General features: G+C 36.9%; 1 protein-coding gene across 2 annotated transcripts in view; it reads left to right on the forward strand.

The window, feature by feature from the left end:
- The window catches only part of SLC6A11 (solute carrier family 6 member 11), an 84,556-nt gene that overhangs the window by 35,334 nt on the left and 28,866 nt on the right, over positions 1-20,356 (forward strand). For both annotated transcript variants that reach the window (XM_052678813.1, XM_052678812.1), the window contains exon 7: positions 8,846-8,980. In XM_052678813.1, the coding sequence (XP_052534773.1) occupies positions 8,846-8,980 (135 nt within the window). The remainder of the gene's footprint in view (positions 1-8,845; positions 8,981-20,356) is intronic.

Consider the following 20,356-nt stretch of genomic DNA (forward strand, 5'->3'; position numbering starts at 1 on the left):
ATTTATTTCTCAATAGCAGGCTATGTAAAAACCTTAATGGGTTCAGTGAGGCAGAAAGAAAGAGTAAAAGGACAGAAGGAGAAGATAAAAGGGAAAGATGTATGGATGAAGAAAAAAAAAAGAAAAAAAAAGGACTGGGGCCCATTGTGAGGAGCCCAGGAAAAGGAACTGGGCAGCAATGATTATATCTCCTGAAGTGTCTTTTGTTTTAGCCTAAAGTAATAGCAGAGAATAGCCCTTCACTGCAAGGCTTTAACACTCTGTCCAAGACTGATCTCTGTATTCAAAGAGAGAAAGTAGAACATTCATGAGATGCATGCTGAGTTCCTGCTATCCGCCTCCTCTGTGTGAGGTTTTAAAACAGCTACTGAGATTTTTTTTTTCACTCTCCTGTGCACTGAGCATTTAAGGACACCTCAGATTTGTTAGTAAGGAAGATTTTTGTGCCTTTCAGAATGGTTTTCTCAAGCTTTTCTCTAGCAGCTGAGAAGAGTATCAAGTAGTAAACATAAATCAGAATTGCATCTGCATGATTTCATTCCTTGCTAGGTGAACCTTAACACTGCAGGCCCGTTTTCATATCAATCTTTTGTTATTCTGGATCTGAGTCCTGGTCCACAGCCTAAGTGAAGACTGGATTTCAGTGCAGCTCGGGGACGTGTGTGTGAAATTTTGGGGCAGAGAAAATCACCTGTTCTGTCAAGTTAATGTACAGAAAAAAAGCAAGGATAGAAAGGAAAGGAGGAAGGCTGCCTTTGGTCATTTTAGTGATAATTCACAGAATTTTCTGGAAAATTAAAGGTGAAGCACAATGACATAGATTAGCATAGAGATATCTATAGGAGAAATTTACTAATTGGCTGCAGGTAACACATAATGGGTTATTCTCTCCTTGAAGTTACTATGCACTCATATGATTTCTCCATGTTTTTCTACTTATATCACCTGCCCTTCTTATGAGTTCTTTTATTCCCTACCAGAAGAAATCAGCTAACAATGCATAACAGAAGACAAACAGTTGTTCAGTCTTTGCTGATACAACTGTGTCAGGGCTAAAATTTATTTCTTTCAAATATATGACACAACTGCTTTCTACTAAGCTCATCTGTGCTTTGTGACCGTTGAGTTACAAGGCTGTTCGTTTGGTTTGGTTACGAGTACACAGAAATTCCTTTTGGATACTGCTTTTGTTGGGTCTTGTTTTTATTCATCAAGAACATGCAAAAGAATTGCTTGGTCTTGCAACATAACATAGAACCACGAGAGTTGATATATTTATAGCACTGTCTTTCTTAGTGATTCTTTGGTTTCATATTTCTTCTTCCGAAGTAAAACAGGTAAAACACCCTAATTCTCACATGGGTGGTTTGTTCTTGGGTAGTAGGAGTGTATAAAGCATCAGGATTGACTCATTAGCAATTTATAAGGCAGTAGGTAGGTAACCACACCCATGGCACTATATGTGAAGGATAATACCGTATCAAATTCCTGCCAGTGAGAATGCACTCTCTAGGTTGTAGAGTCAGTTTATCCATGATGTAAAAGTGTCTTTGTAGTAGTTCTGTTTACCAGGCATCACATGAGAGATTTACGAAATTTAATTCTGTGTACCATCTCAGTGTCATGGATTGAATCCAAACTCTTTCTTAAGAAAACTTATTGAAATAAATTTCTACACGAGCAACAAAGGCAGCTTCAGCAGTTGCTGGTGCTATATTGGCTACTAAAACACATCCCAGAGAAAAGAGTTGGCTGCAATGCACCTGCTATTCAATTTGCCTTTCAAAAATAAAAAACAAAATAAAATAAAAAAGAAAATAAAGAAACTCAAATCATCCTGTATAAGCTTTGATTGTTGTCATGTCATGTGTGTCAACAGCATGACACCAAGAATTCTGCAAAAAAAGATTTTAATTATTTTCTGTGGGTAGAAAAGGTACATGGTTCTATCTGCGATAACTAACACCAATTGATGTCAGTATTTAACTTAATTTGTAAGTCACCTGTTCCTGAAGTGCCTTACTGAGGTAAAAACCACATTATTACAAGTCTTGGGTGAACACAGTAAGATGCCTGTATTCCCCAAAGAGCTTGTCCTTACATTTGATTTGAATAATGGGCAATTGGAGATCCCTGTTGAACTCCAGGTATAAAGTGAGGACAGGGAGATGTGCCTGAGGTAGAAAGATAAAACTGGAGCAGAATCATAGTTTCAAGTCCAGGCCAGTATCTTTATTGTGTGATTCCTCTCCTTTTCTGATGCATTGCATCAAATCTGCTTCTCATACTGTGAAGTTCAGCTCAAAAGCAGAACTGATTTGCAGCACACTGTGTCAGATCAGCATTCTGCAAGAGGGCCATGAGGTGATTTAAGGGCTAGATTTAGAGTCTACAGAAGTAGAAAAGTTAAGTGCAGTAAGCCTTGAGGTAAAATACAGATGTGACTAACTGCACTGTAATAGAAGTAGTAGCCACAGGGAATGGAAATGTGGAGAATGTGGGACCTGGAGGATAGTTTAAGTGGTAAAGCTATTTATTATGTTACTGGAACAGGCTGCCCAGGCAGTTGGTGGAGTCACCATCCCTGGAGGTTTTCAAGAAAATGGTAGATGTCACACTGAGTGAAAAGACTTAATGGGATGATTGTGATGGGCTGATGGTTAGACTGGACTAGTAATCTTTCCAGTCTTTATGATTCTATGATTATATATAGCTATTAATAATTACTATACTTAATAAACACATAGTATTACAAATGTTTTATGATGAATATATCTCTCAGCAGTCACCATGGTGATGAAATTGTATCACCTTCTGGCTAAACAAACACAACTTTTCAGTAATAAATGATGAGCTCTGTTTTATCCTACAAACAGGAAAATCATCTCTTGTCCCCTGTCCTGTTCTGACCCTTGCATCTTTATCTGCTTCATAGGTTAAACATTCTCAGAATATATCAAAAACTTCTGGATAGAGCCTTCAGTGAGATCTGGACAGGCATGTCTAAATTAGCTATAAATGAAGTCCACTTAGTGCCTTATTTGTACCTCATTTCTGTCATGTCTAAACTCAGTAAACTGGAAATTGAGGTGCCGAGTAAGGGACAATTCTGTACATTCATTTTGTAGAAACTGAATTGTGTTATATCAGAATCATCAGAAACTCAGTTCATATTGAAAGCTATTTAAGAAAATTTCAGGTTTCTATGCCTGTTTATAACTAATATCAGTATCTGGCTTGCTATGTATAGTAGAAAACAAGAAGTCTGAAAGGTCTGGAAGGTTCTGAAAAAAAAAAAAAAGCTTTGATTTATAAAAGCTTAAACTTTTTGAAGACCTTTACAAATTGTAGGGGAAAAAAAAATCCTCAGTTGATTAATTAGTCCTAATTCATATTTAAAATTCTTCCTGACTGATTTTTAAAGTTGACTTTTACTTGATTAAATAGCAGTCTTTGATTTTGAGATATTTGTGTCTCTGCAAATTCACTACTTGATGGGAGCTGCACGTAAACACTTTTGCTTGCAGTAATGAGCTTAGCGAAAATGTTTGAAGTGCTTCCTGTATTATTGTGAGGAAGACTGGAATAGAACAGGTCTTTCTCTTTGTGCACTAGGTTGCTAGCAAAAATAATAAAAAAAACATTATTCTACATAAGCATAGTTTCAGTGCACACGTGTTTTATTTGCTGTTCAAGTTCTATGCTGTCCCATTTATGGCTGTAATAAAATGCTCTTCAAGCAGGATAAAATACAGGACACTTGTCTTGAAATCCCTGAGACTATATTTGTTACTATTTAAGTTTAGTTTCTCTTGGTAACCTAAGAAATGAATGTCTTTGGGTAGTTTTATTGACTAAAGTAGGAAATCTTACACAAATAAATGGAAGTAGAACTTTGCATTTGCCCTATGCAATACATTTTTAAAATTCAATGTAAGATCTGTAGGCCACATCAAAATAGCCAACAATCTTGAAGAACAATTTCAGAAGAAAAGACAGATCTTGATCTCAATAATCCTGGGAGATCTGGAAACAAAGCCAGCTGGTAATAACTTGAGAAAGAATTTCAAGTAATAAATTTAGAACACTTTATGTTGTTTAAGAAATATATATGTATAGAAATAGCAACTCATCTGTGTTTATTGTTTACTTCAGAAGAAACTGCTGTAGTTCATTGTTATTGTCTGTCTTTGGTACTTTTTCCTTACTTTCTTATGTTCTTTGTAATCCTGGATTGGTAGAGTACTAAGATTCCACTTAGTCAAATATGTTGCCATCCTATCCTCCTCCTGAATTTCTGAGTAGAGCCACAGAAAATATTGTTGAAATGAAATTTGGGAAATGCTGCAAAGATCATAAAATCAGACCCAATTTAAATAATAATTGATACTAGAAACAAATACAGGGGAAAAGTATCTTCACCCATGTTTAAGTTTTAAATGAAGCTTAGGAATGTTAACTTTGATTTGTTAAAGGTATTCAGTCAAGATGGATCTTCCATCCATTCGTTAAAAGGAACACAGACAAAATGGAATGGAATAGATTTTTTGTATTGATATGAAGTTTCGGAGTTTTCATTTAATTCTAAAGAGAACTGTATCAGCTTGACTCTGACATTTATTTATTTATTCATTGCTTTAATTACCGCACGGATAAAAATAAGGACTTGCACAGCTCTGCTAAATGGAGACTTTTCTGTTCCTCAGCCATTGATTGAACTTGTGTGATCTGACATTAAAGTTATTTATGTATTTCTGGTGTTACTATTTCATGATTAATATTCTACTTCCTGTAATCACTGTGCACTTACTAAGATTCCTTTATACCTTTCTGAAGCTATCTTTTGCCACCTAATTTTCTACTGTGCCATGCATTCCCAGTGTTTTTTTCCTCAGAGCTAAGAAATAAGTATCAGAAATTTCTTACCTGTTGGTTTTTCAGCTGCTTTCTATACCAAGTGGAACCAAGTTGTCACACGTTAATAATGAATAGCTGCAAAAGACTCTGTGTCTTGTGAACAATAAACTGGTCTAAGGGTGATTAAGAAGATTATTCTGGTGCAGTTTTGTCTCTATGGGTTAACAAACAAGAAAAACAGCAAACTATGCTAAGTAAATCTGAAAAACACAGAGAAAATAGAGCCCTCATCTGTTGTGCTAGATCTATCTTCTACCCCACTCATACCTCTTACAAATCCACTTATCTGGTATTTTGTTGGCTTTTTGTTTGGTTTCTTTTCTGCATATGAAATTTTAGCTTAAAAATATTGGTAGATCTAGAAAATGTGTTTTTCCTTTTTGACATAGTTTTGAAAAAACTTGTGAATCAACTGTCATTCCTTTGTACTGTTCTTGTAAATCCAGTTAGTGCTGAAAAATCTCATCTCTCTTCTGTTGTGATTTGTATATTCATAGATGGTATGGTGTCATGTCAGCAGAAGAGTTTCAGACAATGATGAATGGAAAAATTAGCATGTATAGTTGTAAAAGAAAATCATAACGTTATCTGCTGTTAACATCTATGATATTAAAATTTGAAAAACTGAAGAATTATTAGTGGAACAAGATGGCTGGGTAAACTGTGGCATGTAGACTTTTTTTTTTTAAGGGAATATGTGCCTACATTTATAATACATTGGCATATGTACAAAGACACAGACTGTGATGAAATAATTCCTTGTACAATTTTACTAACATCAGTACTGTAAAGCAGGATAAGAACTACTCTTTTCCTCTGTCACATCACTCAGGCAGTGAAATTTTTGGTTCCCAAGTCGTTTTTCTGCACAAATGTACTGCACTGGAAATATAATTTCATCTTTTTCTACTTTGTAGACAAGCCTTGTATGCTACTGATACCTGAGAACTTAAGCAGTCTCTTGCTGACAAAAGAAGTTGGTGCTGTCAATCGAGTTTTCAGTGGTCATTGTGTCCACTAAATAAATAAGTTAAATGACAAGCCAATAGACAAAAACTCTAAATGAAAGTTAAAGATGGGCAAAGCATGGAGTCACGTCATTTTCTCAGTATAACTCTTCTGATTTATGGCAAATTGATGATGATTCCATCATTGCTGCTATTTTCACTTATCTCCTGAAGAAAAATAGAGGAATTCAAGGGAAATATTGTTCTAAAATATCAAGTGATGCTAAATCTTTATTCCATTTAAGCTTTTAGACTTCTGAGACTATGTTGCTCAATTCATTGCATGCGGAGCTTCCTCCTTATTCTCGTAGATTTATCAGAGATTTCTTCTACGTTTGCTCACAAGTCACTCTCACTTGAATATCTGGGATTGGTCTTGCCAGACTGTTCTGAAAAGCACCTTTTTAATTTAGGATGGGAAGTTCAACAGTCCTCATAGCCTGATCTGTACCCTTGTACCAGATCTAGGTGTTTTGGTATGAAAAGACACAACTGGTAGCTAGGTGAGTTTTCATTGTGTAATTATATGCCTACCTAACTTATGTTGCATAAGCATCTAAGTCTCTTAAATTTCTGCTAATTGAAGTTCCAATGTTTTGATACTTAAAGTTCATGGCAGTCAAAGCTCATGGTGTCTTTCTACATAGCGATATGTATAGACATCTTTGTAGATTTCCCTGTTATATTGCAAAGTGAGAACAAAGTGCAAGAAACACCATGCCAGACATTTTTATTTTGTTTCCAACTCCTCTAATACTGGCACAGCTCTGACAAGTTTAAAAAAAGCATTTTGAGCATTGGAATGCAAATTAATATACCAAGCAATTAAAGTCAATTAAAACAGGATGTGGTGTAATTAGAAACAGTTGTGTTCACATTTATATTCAGAGAGGTTTGGTGTGTTGAAAGAAAAGAAAATGATTTAGGAAACTTTTAATGCCTACAGATGTGATGATGATGATAATAATAATGACATTTGATTTCTAAAATGCCTCATCCTCCTTAATTTCATGAGCTCTTGAGAAGCATAATAAAACAAGCACAGTGACAAATAATACACTGGACACAATGGAATGGAGTACACCAACACACAGGGATACTCAAACACTAACTACAAATAGTGGCCTTCCCTCCCCTCTCAGCACTCTGAGTACCTGTTGCAGTAGCAAAGAAGCTACCAGCAATGTTAGCTCAGGAAGGCTGTGTCTTTCCTATGTGTACTTCCTTGGTATCTCATTTATTGTTTTGAGTATTTATATTAGCATTTATTGCCAGAAATACTGAACCAATTTTCCTCCCTATTTATTTTTTCAGTATTGTAGGCAGAAAGGAAGGGGATCCCCACTCTCTCCGTTCAATACAGGACTCAGATCAGGACCATGTTCATTCTTTTTCTTCTCGTTAACCCACATTCTGTTTTCATTTTGAGCCTTGCTATGGAGGACAGTCTCTTTGAGACGATATCTATTTGAACTCAGTCATATTCGTTTGCATTTTCACTAAGTCAATAATAGTAGAAGAAAGTAGTGGGATAAATCTTTCCATTTTGCATTGTGTTGACCTATGAATTAATCAATTCAGAATTCTGCACTTTACAGGTTTATAATGGTTGGTTTGATTTCCTGGGAAAATAATTATTTGTATTTTCAGAAGGGATAGGGGACTTGAAAGATGTGTAGGTAATTACTTCCTACTAAGGCCCGGAAGAATGAGGTGTCTAAGTATGACTTGGGCAGATGGACACATTCAGAGATCTGCTGCATGTTTTCAACTTCTTCTTTTCTGTCTGTGCCACGTGAAGCACACGTGACAAGATTTCATATTTGGGATTATTTATTCAACGTGGCTTGAAAATCAAAATTCCATTCATTTGTCATGAAAATGTGTTTGTCCTGTCATGGGTTGTCTGATGTTACAATTCTGAATTTGAGATGTGTGTTTTTGAGGGCTTTACAAGTTATATCTTTTTACCAAATGTTGCTCCCTATTCTTGCAGTTTAATTCAGTTTGATTTGTGCAAGTCAGAACATTAGCATCATCCCATGTTAGGGTATATTGGACCTGCTTTGTGCAGATAGAAATAGTTACAGAGAATTAAGTTTAAGTTACAATACTTCTTAGAGGAAATATATTTGTAGTGATGTGGAATCAATCATTTAATCAAACTCCAGATTTGAATAGCTATATTTGGCTCTCAGCTAGGTGACTGTATAATTAGAGAAATTCTGCTCATTTTTTTCTTTGGACAATATGACTTCTCACGGGTTTCCAGAAATGTTCAGTTGTTCCCCATCTACTAAAGAACACCGATTTCTGAAAAAAATCTGGCCACGTAAGTAAAAACAAAAATGACTGGGTTTCAGCACTTCCTTAGAATGCCTCACTTGATAAGGGTAACACAGCAGATCTCAGAAGGATATACGTAGTATTTATGTATGTTTATGAAATGTTCATTCTTCAAGCACGGACTTGCAAGCAAGGCAGTCATATGACATCAGTTTAGTAATTACTAGGTGGCTGAAAGTTCACTGCATGTGTTGTTATATATTTCATATAAGATAACACAATGAATTTCTTGTGATTGTGAATCAGTGTCCCTCTACCAGTGTTTGGAGTAGTAGTTGTATAGTGTATGTGTACACCACAATATACAATGCAGCCAACTGTCACTAACCAGAGTAAATAATAGATTTAGAAACTTCACAGTTTTTATAAAAAATATTGACCTTTCCTGCAAGTTGTAAATCATTTAAAAGGGAATATGGTTGAAGGACAACATTCATCTGTGTGAACAAAGGCATCAAAGGCCCCTTTTCTTCCAGAAATAATTTAAGTGTTTTAAAATCTAACTGGAAGATAGACGATGCACTTTATTGCACTTGGAAGAAAATGATTTTCTAATGTTTGCTTGTTTTTCCTAGGTTGTATACGTAACAGCCACATTCCCCTATATCATGCTGATGATTCTTCTGATTCGAGGGGTAACGTTGCCAGGTGCTTCCGAAGGGATAAAATTCTATTTGTATCCTGACATTTCCCGACTGTCTGACCCACAGGTAGGACTGTGGTCCATGCATTTACTTTCTTCTTTGTCTGGGAAAAACCGCAAAAGTTTTATTGATATTAAAATCTGAATGCAGGTGATTCTTGGGTAGATGTTTATTGGTGGAGATTTGGAGTTGTAGATAGAGATTTAAAGCTATCACTGCTTACATTTGTTGGGTTGGATTGTATTATTCTTTTAGTAGAGAGTTACCCTGGCTGACAAATCAGAATTTTCAGACGTACTCAGTTGCTGTTGTTCATTCTGCCACTGAGAGGCAAAGTGTTGCTATTGGTTTCATCAGGAACAAACCTGACTCTAAATTAGCCATTTGAGAGCTGTACCTTTCTGTGCTCATTCCAAAGCTAAATCTCAGTCAAGAGTAATATAGAAATCAGTCATTCAGATCATTATTGACGTTGAAAAAGTCGTCTCTCTATATATATATGGAGTCGTCTCTATATATATATGAAGAGATAAAGGTCCAACAAGACACTCAAAGCATTAACTTTTTTCAGGTATTTCCAGAGTGGAGTTGAACATGAAAATGCTGGCTTAAGTTGAGTTTTTGCGTTTTTTTTTAAATGATTGATTGCTACAATAAAATAATTAATAATGAGTTATTTCTATGATATCAAAGAGGGAAAATGCTACAAGCTCTATAATAGCTAACAGATTGTAAAAGTGTTTTACTTATCTGGTTTGGTGTTGCAAAAGACAATAGACGTTGATACCACTTAGTAAACGAGGTGATGTTTTTTTTCTTACCCTCAAAGATTAACCAAACTGAAAACACTAGGGGAAAAAAAAAATTTAAAATACAAAAATTTCCAATGAAAATTTAATCTTGTAGAAATGCCATTCAACCTAAAAGCAGCAATTGTTCTGTGCCTGCATAGATGAGAGGTAAAAGAAAGGTTGTGGAAATGGAGTTAGGAACCCAGTGATGTGCTATGGCTTCCTAACATCTAGCCTTAGCCTTGAATAAAGGTATCCTCAGTTCTCCTGAGAAATTAGCACAGTGAGAGAGCGAAAAAAAAGCAGAATTCCTTCATGTACTTCCAATCATTTGTTTGCAATACTTAGCAGACACATACTGTGGTAAATTCACCAAGCCCCATTTCAAGTGAACTCTATGTCTTAATTCATCTCAGCAGAAACATGAAATGTCTCTAATATGCTTATCTGAGAACATGGATGGCATGCATTTATTATGTTCAGTTTTAACTAGCGTTTCACTTTATTATGTGGTTCTGACAACTGAAGTTACCTACAGTCTTAGCACAAAGTGACAAGTACTCGTTTCTTGTACGTGTTCTTCCACCTGTGATGTCTGTTAACCTCATGTGAGCAGGAGGTAGACCTGCTGCTTAGGTTTTGCTTCCTTCAATTGTCCACTGGCACACAAGAAGCCTTTTAACAGGATTTTGCCTCTGTGGATTTTCCACATGCAACCAACACCCTTGCTGCTGTTTGTCACTGAAGGAGGGCATGCAAGCTTAAACAACGCTATTGTCAGTTTACAAGGGGGTTTTTATATGCCTATTTACCATACTGTTTCCATTTGTAAAGAAGTACATTGTTGCCATGACAATTTCCAAAGCATAGTATTACTCAAGGAGTCTGAGAAGCACAATGCCACATGTGCCTCCATCAGTTGGTCCAGCACATACAGCTCAGCTGATACTGGAGTGTCTTTAAAGAAGGCTTCATGTTTTGGTTTAACAAGCCAATATTTTTTCCCTCTGTTTCAGTGTGATTTTCTCTAATAAACTTCCAGGCTTAGCAAACTTTGGTATTTAAAAGATTTAGCTCTTTTTGTGGGAAAGATGAAATAGAATAGGCTCCATAGTTCACAACAGAGTTCATTAGCAATAATGTAGATGGCTTAATTGTAGCACAGGTGGTGAAATGGTTTTAGAGCATTATTTGTATTTTGAAAAAAGTGTATTTTATTGAAATTGAGCTTTGTTTAGACAAATCAGCTCTGGCAGAAGATTTCTGGGTTATGGGTAGTGTCCTTGGCACTTCTCAAGATAACAAGGAAGCTTGGCATCACAATTATAAAAGTAGAAGATATATTTTTAACATTTTCTTGCAAAGCAGAACACAGTAATGTTCAAAACCATGTTTCTTTTGCATTAAAAAAAAAAAAAAAATTAGAAAAAAATATCCCAAAACATTCCACGAGCCACTTCTGAATTTGTTCTAGAAGTTTTTGTCAAGGAGAAATTAGGAGACAGCTGAACTAACCGTAATATTTGTGTTTTCAGTTTTCATCTTCACTCCTTGTTTGTTTGGATCTACTCCACAGTATCAAAGCATAATGCATGTGTACTAGCAGACGTTGTTTTTCTCTTTGCTTAGAGGTCTGTTTAAATGATGTTCCAAGAAGACTGTGTGTCTGTATTAGGAGAGCAGTATTTGAACCACAGTGCCAGCTATGTTTACTGTGGATTGAGTTTCTCTTCAAAGCTTGCTTTAGTCTGAAGTTCTTGAATCTTTTGTTTTTGTGTAATTTGCATTCCATGGTTTGTTATAGCTTTCTAAGCAGCTATTCATCTGTCTTTTCAGTTTCTCTTAGAGAACACAGCATTTGAAAACTATTTCATTTTTATGTTTTCAGCAGACTGGGCCCTCATGGTCTGAAAATTCCATGTTCTGTCCAGAGTATCTGCAGAGCTCATACTGATCACTTTTCATGATAATAGTAGAGTAACATCTTCAAGCTTCAGTGATGCTTTACTTCATCAGCACTAAGGTCTCTATAGCCCCCATATTCAAATTGGTTTGAAATGTGCTCCTTTACCTCCAATCTAGAAGACATAGCTGCTGTTTTTAGATTAAACATGTGGTCCTTCCTGAGCTCTAACTCACACAAAAGAAGTATTCTGAAAAGTTAATAGGATTATCATGCTTCTTATGTGCAAGTCTGACCTCAGAATATGGTTCTAGTTACCTCTCAACAGATGTAAGTCACTTAAAATGTAGTTGTGCTTGTGAGTGGTATTCCCTGTTCCTTTCTGCAGGAAAAAAGTTTGATTCCCTGTAATGAGATTTTCCTAATATTTGTGTGCTGAAGAGATTTTAAATTCTTTGTTAGGGACTAGCAGACAAAATAATTTGCGGTGTCTGAAATTGTGGTAAATTTAATCTCTGCTGTAGCTGTGGATCCTTAAAGTGTGGAGGGAAGTGAGAATAGAATCTCCTTGTTTATTGCATGCCTGTGTGCTGTATCTGGCTGATTTACTAATTTATTTAAAGCATTCACATGAAAAAAAACAAAAAACAAACAAACAAAAAAAAACCAAAACCCATACAAAAGTATTGCTTTAATGGAAATATTCATAACAGCATCTGTAGAGGTGGACATGATTTATAGTTGCAGTCTTTTCTGAATAGTTGGTGTTTACAAAAGTCTTGAATAAAGTTCAGTAACATGGTTTTGGGGCTGAATTTCACAGAATGCAGTTCCATTTGGGGGAATGACAGTTGTGCTTTACCTATGAAGCAATTACTCATGACCTTAAATATGAAATATGAATTACATAAAAGCACAACAAAATATGAGCCACCACAGTTAGAATTGTTTTTAAATTCATCTGAACTTTCATTTGCAGTGATGAAGTGTGAATGTTGCAGTAAAATTTCTGATGCCAGAAACATTTCTACGATGCACATCTAGTAGCTCAGCTTTTTGTCCTCTTTTTCCATCTCTGAACAGAGCCAAGGGGGAAAGAAACAGAAGTGACAAGAAGGGTGTTTGCAGAGAGAACCTCTAGTTACTCTGTTGTGATGCTGTGGCAGACATGCTGAAATTTGTCATGACAAAAGCTTAAGTTTCCTCAGTGTTCTGCATAGACTCTTGCTAACATAGGCCAGAATGCAACTGATTTATTTTGTTTTATTTTTAAAAGCACACTGCTGATCTGTGTCCAATCTGTTGCTCTACAAAAGCACCAGGTCCTTTTCAGTTGTTAAGTCTGTGTGCATTCGTGTTGTTACGTGGGATGATTCTGTCCCAGGTGAAGGACTTTGAATTTGCTTTTTGTGTTAATAACGTTCCTGTCTCCTATTTTACTAGTTTCTGATATCACTCTGAATCCCAGCCCTGCCTTCCAGACTGTAGATCTATCTCCAAAGTTTACAAGAAGTATCATCCAACAACTTGCTGAGAGAGCACTCTCTCCTTTCAACCAAATCACCAAAAGAAAATGTTTGATATTAACATCAGTGCTGATCGCTCAGAGACATCACTGCCCCATCCCTGGAGGTGCTCAAGGCAAGGCTGGATGGGGATTTGGCAGCCTGATCTAATATAAGGTGTCCCTGCCCATGGCTCTGGCTGTTCCCATGCTCTGTGTGAGGGGAAAAAAATGTACTACATTGGATATAAGTTGCAGAGAAAATGTGTTTTTTCAGTAGACATCCACTTAGAGTGGATGCAAGTTAAAATGTTATTTTTGCCTGAAAATTTTACTTTTCTTTAAAATCTCCTTGATTTTCTCAGCATAAGTGTATTTTTCTAGTTATTACTCTTTTTTGGCATGGACCTGCAATTATTTTCTTTTGATTGTAATTCATCACAGCTGTTAACAATTCCTGTTCCTTTAGCCTACATATGGTATGCAAGTGTGTGTGAGCACTGTGGACATCAATGTAGAGGTGGTATTTCATTCAGTCCTGTTCTATTTAAACTGGAAAAATATGAAGGAATTTATCATTCCTGAACTTGTGATTTCTAAGCACAGTTCTCTGTGATGAGAGCATCAGTAGTAATGCCATTCTGATTCATTGCCAAGGATTCTCTTTTTAGCAGAAACATAAACGACTGAGATTAATTCCCCCTCGCTCCCCTGCTAGTCCATGCAGCCTTGAAAGCAACCTTCACAATCGCATCGCCATCTTGAGGCCAAATGAAGCCCATGTTTCTGAAGGCAGAAAAAAAAAAAAATTCGTACCCTCAAAAGTGGAGGCAACTGTTTTATCTAATCAGAAGTCCTAAGGCTTTCTTTCTATTTCACGAAATTTAGAAGAAACAAAAAAAATCAGTATGTTGGCAATGAAATGATGTCTCATATCTGGACAAGTGTTTTGATACTTCTGTTTGTTTGGAATGTTACAAGTGAGAAACCTAATTCTAATGAGGAACTTACTGAACAGAATGCATTCAGTAGAGTACAGTCAGCCTGGTTTTTAAGTATGGTACATAGAAAAAAGGTTCCACAGCAGATCACCTGCCTGCAATCATACCGACCTTACCACTAAGTCTAGTAATGTCTTTAGCAATTTACTGCACTTTTCACTGTTTCAAGTAATCATGCAGACATTTAGTTCAAAGAATTAGCTGGGGAGAAAAAAATAAACAGTAGGAATGAAAAGAAGAGAAAGTCAGTTCCCATCACACCTATGCAGTTCTGATAAAAGCTCTGTAATCTTTTTCCCCTGCCATTTCCCCCCCATTCTCTATATTGTTTACATCAGTAGGTATTCACTTTCCAAACCAACACAGCTGTGAACTGTTGTGAATGTAAAAAAGAGGAGTGAATGCCAGAAGGCTGTGCAAGGGCCATAGGTATGAAAATCCTGAGCTGAATTTACTGTATATGTAACTCCAACTCTAATGTGTATTTTTGAACAAGCAGTGCTGTTTGTTTGATACAGAATCTACATTTCGATCTGTTGTGCCTCTGAAAGAAAAAAAAAGTATTGCTGCAGTTATGAGGCTCTCCTGTTCCTTTTAAGTATTAAATTCCTTCCCCAACTTTCTAAAATTAAAACTTGAATAAGAACAGATTCTTCTCTGCACAACTCTGCTGTTTTCAGTCATACAAATAACTGAGGCTTTAAATCGTAAGGTAAGCACTGTACAAAGGCTGGTGCAATGTTTAAAAACATTTTGCCCTGCCGTGCATTTTATAATCTGTGTAATGAGAATCTTCCATTTTACTATGCTCTTTGTCTTTTGCATTACAAATTATTTAAGTGGTTTTAAAGAAGAGCTAGACCAACAAATTGCTGCAATGCAGCACTTGCTGAACAGACAGAGATGTTTAACAAAACCATAAATCACTCCTGGGAACCTGTTCACAGTTGCTCCAAAGACTGGCTGAAGGCAAGTCTGGGAGCACATTGCGTTAGCCCTACTCCAAGGAATGTATTTACTGCTGTGTTGAATCTGCACTGCGGTCACTGAGCATATGCATTTCAAGATGCATGGGGAGAACGCACTCAGGGTCTTCTCCTGTCACAAAAAAACAATCAATGAAACAAAAAAAACCTCTGCAGTGCATGGAACAGCCCGATATTTGTTCACACACAAGTTACTACATTGTGCATATATATCTCAGTTTGCTGTGGAAAAGGAACAATCAAAATTGCAAACAAAACTGCAGGACTGTTGGTTTGTAGCACTGACTGATGTGGCCATCTGACTGATTATGCCATCTATGTATCTATGTATATAGATACCTGGATTTTCAGCAGTTTAACGCTGTGAAATTAATGTAGTGTTTTGTTATGCACCAAATTTGATTTCAAAGGTCCAACTATTGCCTTGGAAAATATTGCCTTATTTCAAGCACTGAGCAAATAGTTTGTCTCCTTCCAACCTCCAGCCCCCCCCTCTCCCCACTTCCCCAGTTCTTTCTTGGTTTCTTGCTACTGCTACATAAGCAACAGCAAGCTGAGCAGGCAATAGCAGATTCTGGCAGTTAGTAGGGACTTGTTGAAAGAATGGGGTCATTTTGTAATTTGCCCAGGTCTTTTAGGCCGCATGGAATCTCTCCCAGCTTTCCCTACAACCCCCTAGCAACCATGGCAATGGAGAGACATCACCCGAGTGTCAGGAAGACTAACAGCACTTTAATGTTAGACTTTATGGCCAGTGGGACGTGCCACTGGAGGGAGACAGGGTCCACGCATTAGCTCGCTGTGTTGGCAGAACAGGGTGAAATTTTCACTGTTTACAACGATAGCACCTAAAAAGAACTAGATAAACACAAAGAGCTGTTTTATGTGTAAATTGATTTACATTCTCTGGAACACTTTTAGTCGTTAGTATGGTCACTGAGTTCAGCCTGTCATCTGCTCAAGACATCAGGTCCCCCAGCAAGAGAAAAGTTGTTGATAAAATTTGTTACAGATTAAATTAAAAAGCGGTGCAAAAATACTAAATGAGCAGTAAGACAGTAATAAAGGAATAGCAATAAGGCATCTTGTTCTTAGTGAAGGATAATCAATAAAGGAAGCAAATAAAGGTTGCACACTGACTCTGGGACAGGTCACAAGTGCATATATGATATCATAGAATGAGAGGCATTGGAAATATGTAAGTATTGTAAAAATTGCAACAGGATTCTTGGCAAATCCTTGAGGAGATATTCCAGAGGAATGAGATGAGAAAAAAAAAGAGCAGGACCAACTTAAAGAAAACGTCTTATTTACTGTCCAAAAGAGAAGTACATTTACATGTTTTTCTTTCAAAATCTTTAGAACATGCACTTTGTCATTCTCCAGACATTTCTGTGATTATTTCTGTCCTAGAGTAAGAATACAAATTGAACTCTCTAAACAAACCAGCAGAGGAAAGGGTGGACAAAACTGCACGCCTGAAAGCAGTGTGTTCACTGCACAAACTCATCACAGAGATGCCATCCTGCAGGGATTGACTGTGAGATTGGAAAGGTCTGTAGCTAAGACTACATGGAGCACAGTTCACTAGATAGCCTACATGAGATTGGTACTGGAGTTCTCCTCAGGTGTTCTCTGAACCAATGGAAATACGTAGCAAAATAGGAGGCAGGCAGAAAGAAACAAACAGCAAAGATACCTCTCTCCAGGTCACTGTATGTGATGACTAAGGATTACTCTGAGCTATGGGGTCTTCTGTGGCAATGTCTACGTATTTACCTTACAACTGAATGTGCCTTGCTGCTGCTCTTCACTCTTCCTACTATGCTTTCCTGCAAGTGTACAGTTTGTACAGTTTGTATGGCAACTGGTCATGCATGTGTGATTAAGTTGCAAGGGCGCTGTGGGAAATAGGTAAAAAATGACAGAGGAGGAGGAAGGTGGGAGGTGACCCATGTCAGTTGCTGGTGCATTGCCTTAGTGTATATGGGAAAAATGAGCTGCCTCTCCCATCAGGAGTCACCAACTGCCAGGTAGCTCCCAGCAAGCAGCCAGACACAGGAGAGATTAGAAAGATGAAGATCTGTGTATCTGCAGCTGTTACTTTCAGATGCTCCCTACTCTGAACGTCTATGCAAAATTATTTCCTTGTGGGTAAAGCAAGTCCACTTTTTATTAGTATTGCTTTTTATTTAGGCCATCGAAGCTGTATTGATTGTCAGCTACTTAGCATACATAACTGCTTCTTCCCTATGCATTCTGTAACGTTTATACGTACTCAAATAATTTTTATATATATATGTATATAATATAAAATATATGCTATGCTTATATCATTAAAATTGCCCATGAAAATAAATGACAGGATGGGATGCTCAGCATAATTTTTAACTTCAGTCTGTTGTGATGCATTTCATAATGCGGAGGAGCTGCTCAGATTCTTTTCTCTGAAAGAAGTATTTTAAGAGGTACACTTACTCCTGTGTCGATCTTAATTTTCAAAACATGTTTTTTGATTTAGTGATCTTTTCTGGAATTCCTGTTATTTTAAAATAGATTTCCATATGTTATGATGTTTTTCCATATGGTTGTTTATAAATAGTTACTTTAAACACAGACTCAAATAAGCTGCACATTTGGTGGCCATTTGCACCAAAATCCTGGCTGCAAAGATACATACTTTTTATTCTGCCAGAAGAACAGAGGTAATAATCTGCTTTGTTGCTCCAGTGCCAACCAAATGCTATTTACTTCAGTTTAGGACTGTAAATAAGGATAGGAAGGGAAGCATTTTCCTGTCACGAAGAGAGGCGATAAAATGCTTTGTGTAAATTTGTTACAGACTTGGCAGGAAATCATGAGATGTTGATGCACTTTGGGATACAAGTTCACTGCTCTTTCATTTGTTTGTTTGTTTTCAACCCATGCAAACCTTTCAGAGAACATTTGAATCAAGAAAGCGCTGCTGAATTTGTAAATAATCAGAGGCAGAATCTGGCTGTTGGTGATTTTGCACTTAAGTTCTGTGTTTGTGTATTGATAATTTGTTGGAGCAAATCGCAAAACATTTAGAATCATAGAATTCTCAGGTTGGAAAAGACCTTGAAGATCATCAAGTCCAACTATAACCTAACCATACTACCTTAACTCTAACAACCGTCCGCACCACATTTCACACAGATCGGAGCTTTAGAAAGTGATTTTAATTTGAATAAGCATTTTCCTTTATTCTTTTAATTTTTATTCCATTTTGAAACAAAATCCTATTTAGGAGTTAAGTGTGAAGCAGTTCATTTAAAAATAGGGAAATAATATTTGATTTCTCAAAATGTCCTTTCAGTTTTTGACCAAATGCTTTAATGTTTGATGCAATTGATAAATAACATAAATTAAATATTCACTTTTCTGCAGAATTAAATGTGATCTCAAACAATGTCAACACTTTAAGTAGCTCTTCTGGCTTTAACAAAAGGCAGGCACTGAATACAAATCCTAAGCTGCACTTTTTATTCTAGTGATTTATTTATGTACTTTAATATTGAACTTCATTGTAAGTTTCTGCCAATCCATGGTGTAAAGGAAAGGTTTTCTACTGCTCAGCTCTCTTAAGAAAAGAACTAGGCTTGCAACACAATTTTGGTGAAATTTGAGTGGCATATTTAGTAAGATCTTACAGTTGGGTGTACGGTTCCTGCTGCTCTCGTCACAACTCATTCTTTTGCAATAGTCTGAATCCCTCTGTGTAAAATAATAAAACAAGGCGATTACTCTAAGGAACGTTCATGAAAATGTGTAGTGAGAGCAGGCATTTTTCCAGCCTAGAGGTCTGAACAAACTTGTTTATCCATCCATGAAGGTGAGCTGAATGTAGGTGGAAAACAAAAGCTGCAGTTAACTCACTGCCTTTGCCTGAAGAAGGTGTTGTTGGGACACTGGTCTTCAGAGAGTTGCTGTCTTATGGAGGAAAGCAAGGCATGTCAAGCACGGCTAGGGATTGCAGGCTCAAATGTTTTGTTCCGTAGTTTGGTCTTCTCTACAAAGTAGGTTAGGCGGTCCAGACTCACCTTGTTTAGCCTTAGGTATAAAACTAATGTGTAAGATTCCTACTTTGCAGATGGTTGCCTCTTTCATTAGTGTCAAACACATGCAAATAGATAGTGGACTATCAATATATGGAGTCAAAGAATGTAAGACTGAGTTAGTAGCATTTGGGAAAGATGAATAATTAAATAAAAGCATGGTGCCTCTTTTCTTCTTTCCATACTAAAGTAATTCAAACTGTAGATTGGCAGTATCAAATGGAAGCAAGCTGTTCTTCAGAAGGAAGAGAAGTATTGCAAGTGACTCTGAGGAACAAGTTACAGCATCAAAGACTTTTGTGGCTTGGAATGATGCGTGGATCACTCCATGCTTCTGGCTGGAGATCAGGAAAAATTGCACATCAGTTCTCTGAATGTTTCTGATAAGCGTTTAAAAATAAACTTAGGATATCAGCATATAATGTTTGTTTTCCAAATTAAATTCTCCACTGCAAATCCGTCACAGGGAAGTGATGACAAGCGTCTGTCTGAAGGCCTGAAACTAATTTTCTGTATTACTTTATTTACTTCCTCTCCACTTAGATTTATTTTTGAAAATCATCTAGGGAAGTGATTTTTGTAACTGTTGAACCTCTTATGAAGCTCAAAGTTAGTGATAGGATTTGTAGCTCCTAGTGATCTGAAACTCTTTAAACTGTCAGGTGGCATCTCAGTAACTTCTTGTAGCTGAGAATAATTCCAGAAAATACAGAATGCCTTTTGTCATTGTTAGTTCTTGATATCTGAGGCAGAGGAATAACATAGTCAACCAAAGCTTGCTAGAGATGTCAGAGATTCTTGGCACATAAATCTCAGTGTGTGTCAATTTTGGTTTGTTTTGACTGGTTCCAAACTGATTCCTGCTACTGTTCATCAGGAATAAGCTCTGAGATGCTCCCTCAGATGGTACACACCACGTTGTCATCTTCACATTGTTGCAACTGTGCACTTCATCCACAGAATCACATTTGTCCCAGTCAACAGAACAAGTCAGAAGTTGGTCAGTTTGCCTCTCTGTACCAGACCAAATTTCTTGGGAGTCTTGTGCACACAACCTTAATAGCAGCACTTGTCTACTGCAGGTGCTACGTGACTTCCCATCTCCATCTGGCCATTAGAACTGGAGACTTCTGATGTGCATACAAGAGTAAAGGAAGGGTGGACTTTGAAGCTTAGTT

This window comes from Tympanuchus pallidicinctus, unplaced genomic scaffold (assembly GCF_026119805.1).
Source record: "Tympanuchus pallidicinctus isolate F22 unplaced genomic scaffold, pur_lepc_1.0 scaffold17, whole genome shotgun sequence".
NCBI classification, from domain to species: Eukaryota; Metazoa; Chordata; class Aves; order Galliformes; family Phasianidae; genus Tympanuchus; species Tympanuchus pallidicinctus.